This window comes from Cibotium barometz, chromosome 39 (genome assembly GCF_041138505.1).
Source record: "Cibotium barometz isolate CiBa-2024 chromosome 39, ASM4113850v1, whole genome shotgun sequence".
NCBI lineage: Eukaryota > Viridiplantae > Streptophyta > Polypodiopsida > Cyatheales > Cibotiaceae > Cibotium > Cibotium barometz.
In genome coordinates, this window is record NC_141084.1 from 16,565,613 (window position 1) to 16,580,293 (window position 14,681).

General features: G+C 39.8%; 1 protein-coding gene across 2 annotated transcripts; it reads right to left on the reverse strand.

Moving 5' to 3' along the window:
* Positions 1-476: 476 nt before the first annotated feature.
* LOC147615790 (pentatricopeptide repeat-containing protein At2g13600-like) lies at positions 477-4,113 on the reverse strand. 2 transcript variants are annotated; one of them, XM_086778395.1, is made up of 3 exons: positions 3,680-4,109; positions 3,206-3,564; positions 477-3,047 (listed from the first exon to the last, which is right to left on the reverse strand). In XM_086778395.1, the coding sequence occupies exons 2-3, from the start codon at positions 3,221-3,223 to the stop codon at positions 1,608-1,610; spliced, it is 1,458 nt and encodes a 485-aa protein (XP_086634521.1). In that variant the 5' UTR covers positions 3,224-3,564; positions 3,680-4,109; the 3' UTR covers positions 477-1,607. The 2 variants fall into 2 exon arrangements, with proteins under 2 accessions (XP_086634521.1, XP_086634520.1); XM_086778394.1 differs by having other exon boundaries at positions 477-3,564; positions 3,680-4,113.
* Positions 4,114-14,681: the final 10,568 nt, after the last annotated feature.

Consider the following 14,681-nt stretch of genomic DNA (forward strand, 5'->3'; position numbering starts at 1 on the left):
GAATTCCATGATGCTTGAACACTTGTGTAAGATATTTTAACCAAATGCTTAGCTTTGATGGTCTTCTTGATCGGTAGAAAAGCCTAATTTCAACCTTCCTTTCTCAAGTTGAACCATAGGGAAAGCTTTCCCAGGGCTCCCTGCATCCACTTGAAGACTTAGTCGCAAAGGATCACGACAAATTAAAAATTTCAACATTCCAAACACTTTCATCGCAAACAATGCCGCTGACATCAACTCTACTTGCAATTGTTAAGCTTTAATACTCAATTATGGAAGCAAGTAGCAAGGGGGAGGAGCATATCTCCATGTTCACATGCCCTGTGTAATGTTCTCTTGTCCTACGTGCTCTCTTGAAGATTGTTTCCACCATGTGTGGGTGGACCAATAAAGAGCAGATGGTGAGAGAACATGGGCATTTAGGAGGGTAGTGTGAGTTGAAGATCTTCACCCACAACCATATTGTTTGCAATATTGTATTAATTAGCATTGTGTTCAACCAAACATTCCATACTGAACGGTGGAATTACAGGTAGAGAGCCATAACCTTGGAGGAGAGAACCACCAAGAATAGAGAAGAGTCACCAACATGGTAAAGCCTAGTTTGCAGTAATAGAAATGTCGGGGCTGGTGACATGCAAGCACTTACAAAGGGAATGCCAGAGAATCGATAGGCTGCCCCCAACTGCACCATGTAATGCGTTTAAAACTGAGCACTTGGCTTAAGGCTAAAGCAAAACCGTCCACTTGTTGCTGACACAGGAATTTATGGGCATCTAGGCTTAGAAGTCCTGCTCAAAAAGCAAGTCACATAGCCTAGATCAAAAGCATGCATATTTGCAAAATATAACCTGCTGAAAGTGACCCAAGCCACTTTAATGTGCTATTTACTGCATGCACGTGAAAGAAATAAGGTCTGCACTGCTGGCTGATACTGGAAAACCTCATCATGCACCCAAAGGACTTGAATACAGCCTTTTTACATGATATTTCTGGCACAGCTGAAGTTGCAAGCTGAAAATGCTTGAGTTGAGCTGAACCTGTCGAGTCTGCTTCTTGGCTCCTTTCATACTCCTACCGCCAATGTCGATGATACATGCCTATGCTTGGTATGCAACTTATATTCGGCTTCCCATACTCACTACTAACTTCATGGCCATCTTTACCCCCTTCATAGGAATCACACTAGGACCTTTGGCCCTTTGCCTATCAAGGCCTAGCCCAGTATGTCAAGGAGGAGATGATGCATGTAGGATTGAAAGTGTATTTTGATTACTTAATCATATGACATGTACGGCATAGCCCAGTATGTCTGCATTCATCTTCTAAGGGAAGGAGGTGATGCATGTAGCATTCACAACGTATTCTGAATGCTTAATTACATGCCTTCATACAGTATAATTCATCCAAATACTGAAAGCACATATTTTCAATCAATAGTGTAGATCAGTAAAATTTTACATTAGGCAATCTAAGTCAACTACTCTCTTGCATTCTCACTACAAGCTCTTGCCTTATGCTCTTCAAGCTGCCATTTCTTCATCATTGCAGCATTCACTTATTTTTCAATCAACTGTGCTCATCAGTAGTACTAAGAAGCCTTGAAGTTACAGACAGTTCTTCACGTCAAAAATGGCAGTTTCCTGGTCTTCTTTTGAGGGAGAGTGCATGACCGAGTCCAGGTGTGGTAGGTATCCTTCTTCTTCCATTTGCACACTTAATCTCTTAGATTTTGCATAAATATCGTTCCTTTGTAAGTGGCTTTTGCCTCCCACGTTAAATTCATGCACGTCATGATCAATTGCAATGAAAGCTATTCCTGGCTTTTTCCATGCATTCGAAGAATTTCGCAACTCTTCTACTTTATCTGCATCCCACTGGCCACCAACATGAGAATAGACATGTGACATAAGCAAAAAACCAGCAGCATTTCTTCCTTTGATTGAAACAAGATGATCAAAACATCGCTGTGCTAATGCTACATGTCCATAAATTCTGCACTGACTTAGCAGAGAAGCCCACCCCACAGCATTTGACCCAACCGGTGTCGATAGAAGGAAGTCTTCTGCCGCCTTCAAATGTCCAGCATGGCCAAGAACGTCAACCATGCAATTATAATGCTCAAGTGTTGGTGAGATGTCATAATCTAACCACATCGAATTAAACTGGTGACAAGCTGCTTTGACAAGGCCAAGATGATTGCAAGCACAGAAGAGGGAAATAAAGGTTATATCATCTGGCTTATACCCTTCTTGTTGCAAATCCCTATAGTATTTCAAGGCCATATTCCAGTTGCTGTACTGAGCACATCCTCCAATCACTGCATTCCAAGTGACTAAATCTCGCTTTGGCAACCTACTGAATACATTGCATGCATCCTCAAGGCTTCCACATTTTGAGTACATGTCAATAAGAGTGTTCCCAATAGATGGACCTGAGTTTAGGTCCAGACCTGATTCAATATATTGTGCATGGATCCGTTTACCTTGATGAAAAGCGGCTGCGCTGGAACATGCTTTCAAGATGCATAGAAATGTAGCATGGTCAGGAACAATGCCCTCCGATTGCATTTGTGGAAATAGTTGAAGAGCCATGTGACCCTGCTCATCTTGAGCACATTCTGCTATTACTGCACCCCAGGTTACCACATCTCGCTTTGGCAATCTCTTAAACACATTGAAAGCAGCATCAAAACTGCCACATTTAACATACATGTCAATCATGGAGTTGCCAACCAGCAAGTCCAATTCATAACCACTATCAACAGAGTAGGCATGAATAAGTCTGCCTTGATCTAAGCTTTTGATGGTGGAACATGCCTTTAGTGCACTAATTAATGTGACTTGGTCTGGCTTCAAGTTAACATCCAACATTTGTTGGAAAAATTGAAGTGCTTCTTGGGCGAGAAGCTGTTGGGCACATCCTGCAATGACAGCATTCCATGTGACCACGTCTTTCTCAGGTAAACTGCTAAATACCCTGAGAGCATTTTCAAGGCTTCCACACTTGACATACATGTCAACAAGTGTGCTTCCAATGTACACAACCTGTTCATAACCACAAATGAGTAAATGACTATGAACCAACTTTCCTGATGCTAGGGATGCAGTGCTTGCACATGCCTTAAGAACAGCAACAAATAAATGGCTATCTGGCTTCACATTCGTCGCTTGCATGTGGCGACAAAGTTCAACAGCATAAGTACCTTGTCCAAGATTGGCATGTGCTAATATGATGGCACTCCATGTGAAGACACTTGGATGAGGAAGCCTTCGGAATACTTGATTTGCTTCAAACAAACGTCCACATGAAGCAAACATGCGGATTAGGTGGCTTCCCAAGAATGTGTCTGAGTCTAATCCACCTTGAACAATCAGGCAATGTGCTTCCCTGCCTGCTTTGATATCTTCCTTTTTCATGCATTCCAGAAGGATACAATAGAAGATGTTCGCTGAGACGGGCAGCTGGTGATGGAGCATGAGATGCAATGTCTGGAGCGCCTCTTGGAGACATCCCTTGGCACAGAGCTTTGAAAACTCTTCAAAAGTATAGTTTTCTGCCGAACTGCACAGAGCAGACATCAAATGAAGTGTGACAATTAGAGTTGAACCCATGAAAGCTATATCAACACATAATAATACTGTGACTGGCAAGTGATGTTGGCTCAAAGAAAACACACCTGCTTGGGCCTTCACAATTTGAAACTAAGGCCTGCGAGAAAGTATGCGTGTTTGCACCAATGAGTACTGTGCTAAATTTACATGTCAATGGCTTTGCTCCATGATCCACACTTTTCATGTATGCGAGGTCCCCTTTTGTTCAGCCCACAAAGAGTAGCTTCATGTCGAACAGACACACATATCTGAGCTTGTGCGGAGTAAGAAATAGCGAATCGCCCTTCTCTTCCAGTGGGGGTGGACTTGTGCCGTCAAATTCATCATATTCATCTTCAATCGCGTGCGTGCGTAGGCCTCCTCCTCCTCGTTTCCTTGCATCGATGAAGGGACTGGCGCTGGCGCTGGCGATGGCGATGGTGCAAGCAGCCATCCAGTGATGGAGCGAAATTTCGTAAACCTTCATATATTAGGTTATGCAAAAAGATATTGGGTACATATTAGGTTATGCAACCCTATTAATAAACCATTAATGTATATTCACTCGATTTTTAACTCGTGTTCATATTGATACTCGCTATGAAAAAAATCATAGCTCCAGAGAGACAAGGATCAAAATTCTGTCATTCACTACAGATATTTTTTAAATATACCAAAGAAAATTTCTATGGAGTTAGAATTTTCACCAATGGGCAGGCGCAGTTAAGAAAGTCGCATTAGGAACATTCAATCAACAGTCGATTGCTTGTCTACTTTTTGTGCACGTGTGTGTGTGCGAGAGAGAGAGAGAGAGAGAACCTGCAAGCAGTCAGCACGTTGAAGACAAGGCGGCAAACGTTTGGTCATCAATACAAGCGGAAAGAGGAAGATCGCGCCTCTATTTGTGGGCAACTATTTGAGCAGTTGCAATCGTTGGAAAAAAAAAATACAGTAATAAAAAAATTAAAAAATTTAATTACGTAAAGTTTAATCCTAAAGTCAAACCTTAATAAATTATATAATTAAATTCCTTCAATTAATTAATTGAATATCTTTTTTCACTCGTTGTATGCCCTATTCACTTGATTTTTATAGTGTATTCGAAGGCATTAATTAATAAACCATCAACTTTAATATCTCTCTCTCTCTCGCCGAACTCGCCGCCCGCCTACACCCGTCCCACCTCTCGCCCACTTTGCCACCTACACTCCTCCCGGCTCTTCTCCCTTTCGCTGGACTTGCTGCCCGCCTACATGCCTCCTTGCCTACCTTCGCCTCACCTGCTCTACCACTACTTTCAGACGTCCCAAAGACTAGCCGTTGCCGACGGCCGAATGATAGCTTTTGCCGGAACAGCATCCGCCATCTCAGTCTAATCTTGGCCCCCCCGAGCGCGCAGCCACCCTGTCTCCCTTCCTATTCGTTGGCCATTGCACAGGCTTTCTGTGCACCAAACTCAGCCCCCTTCCTACCGAGATGATCATCATCCGTCGTCAGCTTGCAGCCTCCTCCCTTGACGTAGGCCCTCCTTCCGCCCTCCTCCAACAGCAAAGAAGCCCCCCCCCCCCCCTCTCACCCAAACGCCCTCCTGTAGAGAGAGAGAGAGTCGTCCTTAGGAAGCTACAAACAAGAGACGAAGAGAGAGGGAGCTCGCAACCTCCACACGAGAAGAAGACGATGAGGTGAGAGAGCACTTGGGGCGCAGACTTCTATTTATAGAAAATAAGTATCATCATTTTCCAAATATAATCCTTACCCACTCACCCTCCCATCTTTACACCATGACGGGGTACCTTATTGGAATAACACATGGTCATTAATTAATGTGCACTAAAAAAAATGTTGTGGGTACATATTAGTTTATGCAACCCTATTAATTAGATAGTATGTTCCATTTTGTATTAAGGTTTTTCCTTACGTTTGATCAAAAAGTTTTTAATAAGCATAAAATCTAATAAAATCTCCTAATTTAGGAACTTGGAAAAATGGTGGTTATTATGTGTAAGCAATGCATCGAATCTCTCCCCTTCTCTCTCTTGCGTAGGAAATAACATCTCTCTCTTATGTTTCTCCTTCTCTGTAGCGTGCTGAGTAGCGCATGCTCCCTCGTGCAGGATGATATCCCCCTAAACCAACTTGGTCAAATCGCTTCCCCCATCTCTCTCTTTACCGCTAAAACACAAGTTGGAGCTTGGCATAGACTTACTGATATGAATGCTAGAGGTGGACAAAAAGGAGCATGGACGGGAGCCCAAAAGTGGATTCCATATATGAACGCTAGAACACAAGTTGGAGCTTGGCATAGACTTACTAATATAAATGCTAGAGGTGGACAAAAAGGAGCAAGGACGAGAGCACAAAAGAGGATTCTGTTGAGCTAACATGGATATTTTGGAAAGTATAACCTCTCATTATATATTAGTGTGTAAGCACCAATATTTAATGATAGGTATACATATTGAGTTTCAGTGAATAGGTATACATATCAAGTTTTAGTGAATCGACACCCAGAATTATTTTTTCTACACCTTCAAATAAATTTTATCAAGTTTTAGTGAATCGACATCCAAAATGATTTTTTTCTACACCTTCAAAAAAAATTATGTAATATGCCATTGATTTTAAAAACTATAAAACTAGAGAATACCCTATTTTGGGAGAGCAAATTTGAGTAGCAAACCAAGGGGCAAAATGAATTCGATGATACACAAGGCTTTAGCAACACCCCAATGGTAGAGTTGAACCCTTAATGGTTCAGAAAACTGACTGTGATTAGCACTAACCTAATTGTTAAAAGAAGCAATTTTTTGTTAACAAACCAAAAAATAATTTGAAGATTAAATCTCAAACTTTTCTTGTTTGTGCTCAACAAACCAATGTGTGCATCATCCATATCATATATGATGAACCCATGAGTCAAAAGCTTGCAAGATTTGATGAGAAACTGAGATTTTTACCCTTTTGCTACTAAAAATCACATCATTGCGTGTGGTGCTGGATGGTTTTGGAAGCTTCAAGTTACTAAATGCTTCCCTCCTTTGATGCCTAGTAGCCCTCTTGAGTTGATGTAGCCCTGAGTGATGTCTTCTTGCACTAGATGAGCCAAAACCCTTTGATTCTTGATGATTTTGGAGCTACTTCAATCCCTTGTAATCATTCTATGTTTCTAAATAGCTCCAAAGATGTCTACCTCATGGATCGTTTGGAGATCTCTTGCACTAGATCTTCCCAAAAGAATAATCTCGTCAACTATGCAAACAGAAACTCAAGGAAAGCCCCAAATCATTGTTTGACAGAGAGTAAATTAGAAAAGCCTAGCTTGTAAGAAGGAAGGTGCATGCTTAAACTAGAGCTAGTACTTGAAGATCCTAGATCCTATTCTAGAGTCAATCATAGAACCAATAAAGGAATTTCAAGATACTAAGAAGATCAACCATGTATGTCATCAGTTGGATCTTTCATATCATTGGAAGATATATAATGTTTTCCGTGATAATTTATTGAAACCATGTACAGGTTATCCCTCGAGGAACTTGTTTTGAAGAGCCAGAATACATTGTGTTTCATTCTGTGAGAAAAAGAGGAAAGACAGTGGTCAGAAAGTTCCTCTTGGAATTCAAGAGTTATTCGCTGTTAGACGTGAAATGGATGCCAGAGGAGTACTTCTAGGACTATCCAGATATACTTCGAGCTTATGAGCATTGAAGAAGTGGTTGGTCCAGATGTATTTGAAGTACAAATATGGACGTCTTGCATCAAGACAGATTCAAGGGGGAGGGATCATACCTCTAGCCCTCTCCACTACATATATATATTGGACTAGAATTGATCATTATTTTGCTTATAATGGTTATTTGGACATGCTCTAGTTTGGGTGGCAATGATGCCCAATAGCCCAAGGAGCAAGATTTGTATATGGGAGGCAACGATGCCAGATGACCCATTGGATGGCAACGATGGCAGATATATTGGACTTCGCAATCGGGCAATCATTGCAACCAGATGACCCAAATGATTGTATTGGATTTCACAGTTGAGCAATCATTACGACCAGATGGCCCATATGACTATTGGATTTCACAGTCGGGCGATCACTGCGACACAAGATAGCCCAGATGACTGCATTGGATTTCATAGTTGAGCGATCAACGCGACCAGATGGCCCAGCTGACTATTGATGAACTCTCGGGCAGTCCTAATGACCAGATGGCCTTGAGGATAGTCTGAGTGGTCCTAGTGGCTAGATGGCTCAACACGGTTTCAATGAAACCAGACAAGACAACCCATGATGAACAGGAGGATCATTACTTGTGCACTGCATACTGATGTATGTTTGAATTTCTTTGACTTTGTGTGGTATTTTTGATGTATGGACAATGCTTGGATTTATGGCATGTGATAGTCTCCTAGGCTCCAGTCTACCTTGGCAGTACGTGGAGTACGCGAATGATGCATACGTGTTTGTTGACTAGCTTGTGTCTAGTTTATGCAGAAGGTGAGTATGCATTTATTTTATCTAACACATGTGACAGGCCATGAAGATGCACCATCAAGAACAAGGACATCGGTCAAAGAATAGGCATTGAGATGTTGCTAGATGAGCAGATGACACCACAGATATGGGGAAAGACCAAATGCACAAGCTCACCAGATGGGGCCAGTACCTTCAAACATATGGAAGTACTTCATGTACTTGGAACACATGGATATACATGGAACATATGGATGTGTTTGGAACACTTGCGGTCCGCAGTTGAGGACAATTGCGATGTAAGAGGGAGGGAATGTAACTATTTGGCCTTCCTAGCTCTTTTTCACATGATGAAATCCATCCCCGGACAGGTGGAAGAAGACACGGGGACAGGTCCAGAACGTTTGATTCCGAAAAAGCATCATTCTTGGTCAAAAAGTAGGACAAAGAAAAAAGTCCAACAAGGTTGACCGTAAGCCAAGGGCACCATTGGAAAGAGGTGACTGATCCGGACCAAAAAGCTTAATGCCGCTTTTTCAAAAAGTAACTCCAAGGCCAAAAAGGAAGGCCCTGAAGCTAGAAAAGCAAAACAAGAATTTTTGACTAAAGTTAAGTAATATTTTACTATTGAAAAGACCAAAAGCAAAGTAAAAGGCAAAAGCAAAGCAAAACCATCACTTTTTGGCAAAAACCAAGGCTTTCCCAAGTATAAAAAGGCTTGAACCTCTCTTGTAGCATCATGAAGGAGATCGTGGAGTGTGTGTGGGCATCATTATGATCATGAAGAGCTTCTTCTTCGCCACCATCAACACCTTCTCCAACTTGCTTTCCAGATGTATGGTCAGTCCTAGACTTGTATGGGTATATGCATGGACGATACGGACGCGTGTATAGAGCTGTACGGACAGAAATTTTAGAAATCCTAAAAAGTTCAATAACCCTAAAATTGCTCCAAAAATCCTAAAAACTACTTTTTCCATCGTTTTTTCTCTAATCTACACATTACCCATTGCCCATTATCTTGATTAATAGTTTCCCATATAAAGCATAATGACAAGGCAAGATAATTTAACAATATTTCATATGATTAGATAGAGGGCTTTTAGTCACACTAAATGTGCCTCCTAATCTTGATTAAGCCATACCCTAATCTTTCCTATATTTAAGCACCATCTCCCTTGAAGAAGTAAGCACCCACTTGGGCTATTTCCCACCTTCTTTTATAGGCATCTTCATTTGACCTTCATTTCGCATAGACATTCCACTTATACCTTCTCATTTGGGCTTCTTTTATGCCTTTGAATCATAGTCTATGACTTATGCAACTCATACATTCAATTGAGGATCACATAGCACTCCCCCTTGCAGCTAGCATTTACCTAGCATCACTTGCTATTTTCAACACTCCCCCTCACGTGATGAACTACTACCACCATACATACACTCTTAGTCATTTGGTGGAGTGGTCTATCATAGGTGCTTTATCGGCTACAATGTTGTCTTAGGGCTTAAAGTTTTACACCAAAGTAAGAATATAATGAGTGGGTTAAACACAAGTCCTGGTGAGAGAGGTGTCCTCTTCCATCAATTAGAAAATATGTTTCAATGATTGGCCTCCTTCTTGGGAAGTCCCTTCATTTGGTCCTTTGTTGATCATTATGTTTGCTTGAGTGTTGGATTGATTCAACAATCTTTCTCTATGTGGCCTAGTTTGCCACAAAAGTTGCACTTCACTTTGGCTCTTCGTACTTTGGTGAGACGAATGCTTTCTCCTAATAATGTGATGTGAATGTCTTTCAATGATGCAAAAGGCTTAAGGAACAGCCCAATGATAGAGTTGAACCCTTAATAGCTCAAAAAATTAGTGGTGATTAGTCCTAATCTCACTATTCATAGAGGTGTTTTTTGTTAACAAACCAAAAAATATTTTGAAGATTAAATCTCAAATGTTTATTTTTTGTGCTCTACAAACCAACGTGTACATCCTCCATATCATATATGATGAAGCCATGAGACAAAAGCTTATAAGATTTTATGAGAAGCTGAGACTTTTACCCTTTTGTTGTTGCAAACCGCCTTTGTTTGGATAGTTTTGGAAGCTTCAAATTGCTTAATGCTTCCCTTCTTTGATGTATAGTAACCTCTTGAGTTGATGTAGTTGCCCCAATAAATGAGCTAAAACCCTTTGATTCTTGAAGATTTTGGAGCTTGGGAAAAGAGTTGAAAATTGAATTAATGACTAATTACGTTACTAATGATTTTGCTAGCTAGGGGATGATGGGTGGCTCTAATACCAAGTTAAATTTCATGGCTAGAGAGGATTAGAGTGTAGAAATGGATTAGCATCAACATCTTAACAAAATGAAATGCAAGCAAGAGAAAACAAATGACAAGAGCATAATGATAATGTAAGAGAATTTAGAAATAAGCTCATATGATAATCCATTAGATAGAGAGCCTTTAGCCACTAATTATGGCTCCTAATCTTGATTCAACCATCCCCTACTCTTGCCTAGATTTGAGCACCATCTCCCTTTAATTGAACACCCACTTAGCTTCTTCTAGGTGCCTTTTTTTTGCCTTCATTTGGGTTGCACATTCCACTTGTATCTTCCCATTTATGCTTTCATTTGGGTTGCACATTCCACTTGTATCTTCCCATTTATGCTTATTTTGAGCCTTTGAACCATAGTATATGCAACACATATTTTCAATTGAGGGTCACATAGTACTCCCCTTGCTCCTAACATCATTTACCCAACATCACTTGCTATTTTTTACACTCCCCCTCAAGTGATGTGAACTACTACCACCATACATAGCTACACTCTTAGTCATTTTATAGAGTAGTCTATAGGTGCCTTATAGGCTACAATGTCGGCTTAAAGCTTGAAGTTTTACACAAGGGTGGGAATACAAAGACCAAGGTGGGAGAGGTTCCCTCTTCCATCAATGACATTGGCCTCCTTCTTGGGAAGCCCCTTAATTTGGTTCTTCTTTGATCATTATGTTTGCTTGAGTGTTGGATTGAGTCTTTTTTTTTGTTCTAACAACCTTTCTCTATGTGGCCTAATTTGCCACAAAAGTTGCACTTCACTCAGGGTCTTGTTTCTTTGGTGAGTGAAGAATGCTTTCTTCCCATAATGTGATGAAGGTCCACTCCCTTTGACTTTGAGTCTTCTCTCCTCTTCGATTAAGGCTGCTTCTATACCGGTAAAGGTCAAGTTGCGTAGATTTTTCAAGGTAGCCACCAATGGGCTAAATGCTTCCAAGATGCTCTTGAGAAGGATTGCTATGGCATCCTCCTCATCCTAGAGGGTCATCAATGTCTGCACAACAAGTTGGGCTCAATATCTCAATATGTATGACACCTTGATATACCTTACGACCTTGAAGTTCTCACCAAAATCCTTCACATGCAATATAAGCTTGATAAACTTCTAAGTGTAGTCCCTCACACTCTTGGTTTACTTCAAATCATCCCATTCACATATGAGCTTGTTCTTTTGAAGTGTAGAATCTCGCATCTTTTCCTTGCAAGCCACCCAAGAAGTAACCTTGCAGCATTCACTTTTTGAAACTTTCACCACCAAACATGAGCATAGCCTTCGAAATGTAGAATAGCAACGTAAATTTTTGCCTTCTCCCTCCTTGGACTCATTTCAAAGTACATATCCAACTTGTTGGCCCATTCTTTGAATTGCTCATTAGACATGCTCTCACCATTGGGCATTAGCAATGTTTGAAACAGTTGCATCATATAAAGAGATGGTTCCCCTAAAACCCTCTCTTGCGCTAACCAACTTGTATGTGTTGTTTCTACCAGATTGATGATCGGCATGTGTGGCACACAAGCATCGTCAACATCCTACAATAGGAAATTAAGTTAATTGCATCCTCCAACCACATTCTATAACCAAATAGTTGACAATTTAGATTCAAAATACAAGCTATTCTTTTCGAGAACCAAGAAAACAATACTTATCCCTACAAGATGTATCCTCCAATGGGGATATCTAGTATGACACTAACTAAGCCAACAATCCATGGCTGGTAAGTTTGCATTAGGCAACTTTACCGTTCATCCACCATGATCTAATGTGTATGTATTTTAAACATGCCACTTCCTCACTCAATGCACAACGCCATTGACGACATAGTCGCTTGTGCTCTTCTTGAAAACTCCTAACTACATATTGTACTTTATGGATGTTCAAGCTTTGTTCCAAATAAAAAAGACACAAATGCTCACAACCTTCCAATATATTCTCTGGTCCATTATTATAGACAATCCTAACTGCCCTCTATTGGCTCCAGCCTCACATTAACCCATGAATCCAAAAAAATTTGGCTTGGAGAAGCCTTTTTGGACCAAAACATTGTTAATCATCTCACAGAAAAGCATTTGTGCCACTGTGTCCTCCTCTTTCATTTCACAAGTCGCAATTGTCATGAGCTCTTGCAGGTTGCATGCCATCATACAACTGAAAAAGTACAAAAAACAAGATCAATTTTTTAAAAAAACTTAACAAGACCAAACTCTACCTTGGATCATATACATGTGCAGCCATTGTTGTCCATCCTTGCACATTCCTAACGTGATCAAAATAAACCCAAGCCTTCCTCAAATCCCCGTCTCCTGCTTGGCGCATACGGTTCACCAGATCTAAACCCGATGTAGGCCTTATGGTTGACATTTTAAACACATAACACCGTCTGACTCATCCAAATCTTGCCCAAGAAAACGACTACAATGGAAGAACTCAAAAGCACATTGTCTCTTCAATTCTAGGATACCCTTGCACTGAACTATTGATCCTAGAAGCACACACCATCCTCCTGAATCTACAAGAGAATTGGATCAATTAACAAACTATGTAAACGTTCGTTCATAAGAAATAATTAAAATCAATATGGAAAGAACATAACCTTTGACATTAAATTAGGGGATGCATGTTTTCTAATAATAGTGGCAACTCCATGTTGCTAATATCTGATTCATTCTTCGTATGCTTCCTGACAACTGCATCCAATACGAGTTATTTGGTGATATCTATTTGTATCTTCCTTGGACCACTTGTAACAACCTCTGAAACTACCTCTTGCATAAGTTCTCTTATCTTTGCAATGCCTGCCTTGATGTGCCTCTTTGCATCTTATGAAAATGTTTCCCTTGATGTATCATTAATATCGACATATGTGGATCAGTAGGCATACAATAGTACACTGTAGCACTACACATTCTTTTATATATAGGTTTGTTATTGCAGTAGAAACAGGCTAGTGATCCATATCCATCCATTGTTAAGCCCAGAGAGGGAAGTTTATGTGTGAGCTTGCCTATTATGTGAAAAATTATAATGTTCCAATAAATACTCTTATAAATTAAAGTTTACTGAAATTAAGTCAAGACAATAAGCTTACCAATCCATGATGTTGTATTTGGTGTGCCAGTCATAGTTCTATTTCCTCATGAGGCATAAGTGCACTTAAATAAGCCTCCACAAGAACTCTTTTGTACAACTCCATGAAACTTCACATGACCAGGTTTCACCCAACAATAGCCATCATGTGCTTGCTCCATTCCTTGCATTGGAGAGGCTGAAGGATCATGTACATTCGACAACTCAAAAGCCATATTACCATTATAGATTTGAGGAATCTCTTCTACTTTCTCAATATGTGTGCTTAATAATAACAATCTACAAAGAACACCGGCATAGGATCCCTCAAACAATAAGTATTTGACCACACTCTTCTGAAGTGGTGTACCTGTGGGAGAATCTCCTATTGTAACTTCTTTTGGGATGCTTGTTGTAGTGTTGCTTGACTCTCCTATTATTGGAATAACAAGGTATTCTATTGTTATATATTTATCAAAGATATAACATAGTTCCTCTCCAGCGGGTCTAGCTAACTGGATAGGTATAAGATGTTCTACACCATCATCTTGTGGTTTAATTGCAAAAACTTTCAATCTAGAGTGAGGACATAATGTTCCATCAAAATCATCAGCTTTAGTAATATCATAACGACCTTGTACAATAGGATCACTCTCCAAACCTCCCACAAAAATGTGAAAAGAAGTGCACTCCATGGCAAGAAAAGCTCTCAGAAAACCAGCTCAGAAACACACAAGCTCTAAAAAAACCATCTCATAAACATACAACAAACTATTGACAACAAATTCAAAGTCTAAACAGAATTCTATACATATTAGAAAAAAGTTTAAAAATTATACTTATTTTATCATTGTAAATAATGTCATTATTACACAAAATCTGAAATTCATTTTCAATTTAATTATACTATACAATAAATACATGCATAACTACCTCTCATTTAATGATTAACTTCTATATAATGATTATTCCATAACTCTCTTATATAATGATTATTCCATAACTAACTACTATATAATGATTATTCAAGAACTAACTCTCATATAATGATTGCATAACTTTTATATCTCTGTCGTGATCCCAATTTAAGTTTTAACCTTTTTATCAACTCTTTTATGATTCCATCCATTTTTATTTCAAATAAAGAGTACATCCTTGGATTGCCCAACAATGCATGAGAGAATTTGAAAAGATTCAAAATGTAACATCTGAGCA

Coding starts and splice junctions, on each gene's coding strand:
- LOC147615790 (XM_086778394.1), bottom strand. CDS start 3,798: ATGAAAAGTGTGGATCATGGAGCAAAGCCATTGACATGTAAATTTAGC. Junction 3,565..3,679: donor AATTGTGAAGGCCCAAGCAG/GTGTGTTTTCTT, acceptor TGCTCTGTGCAG/TTCGGCAGAAAACTATACTT.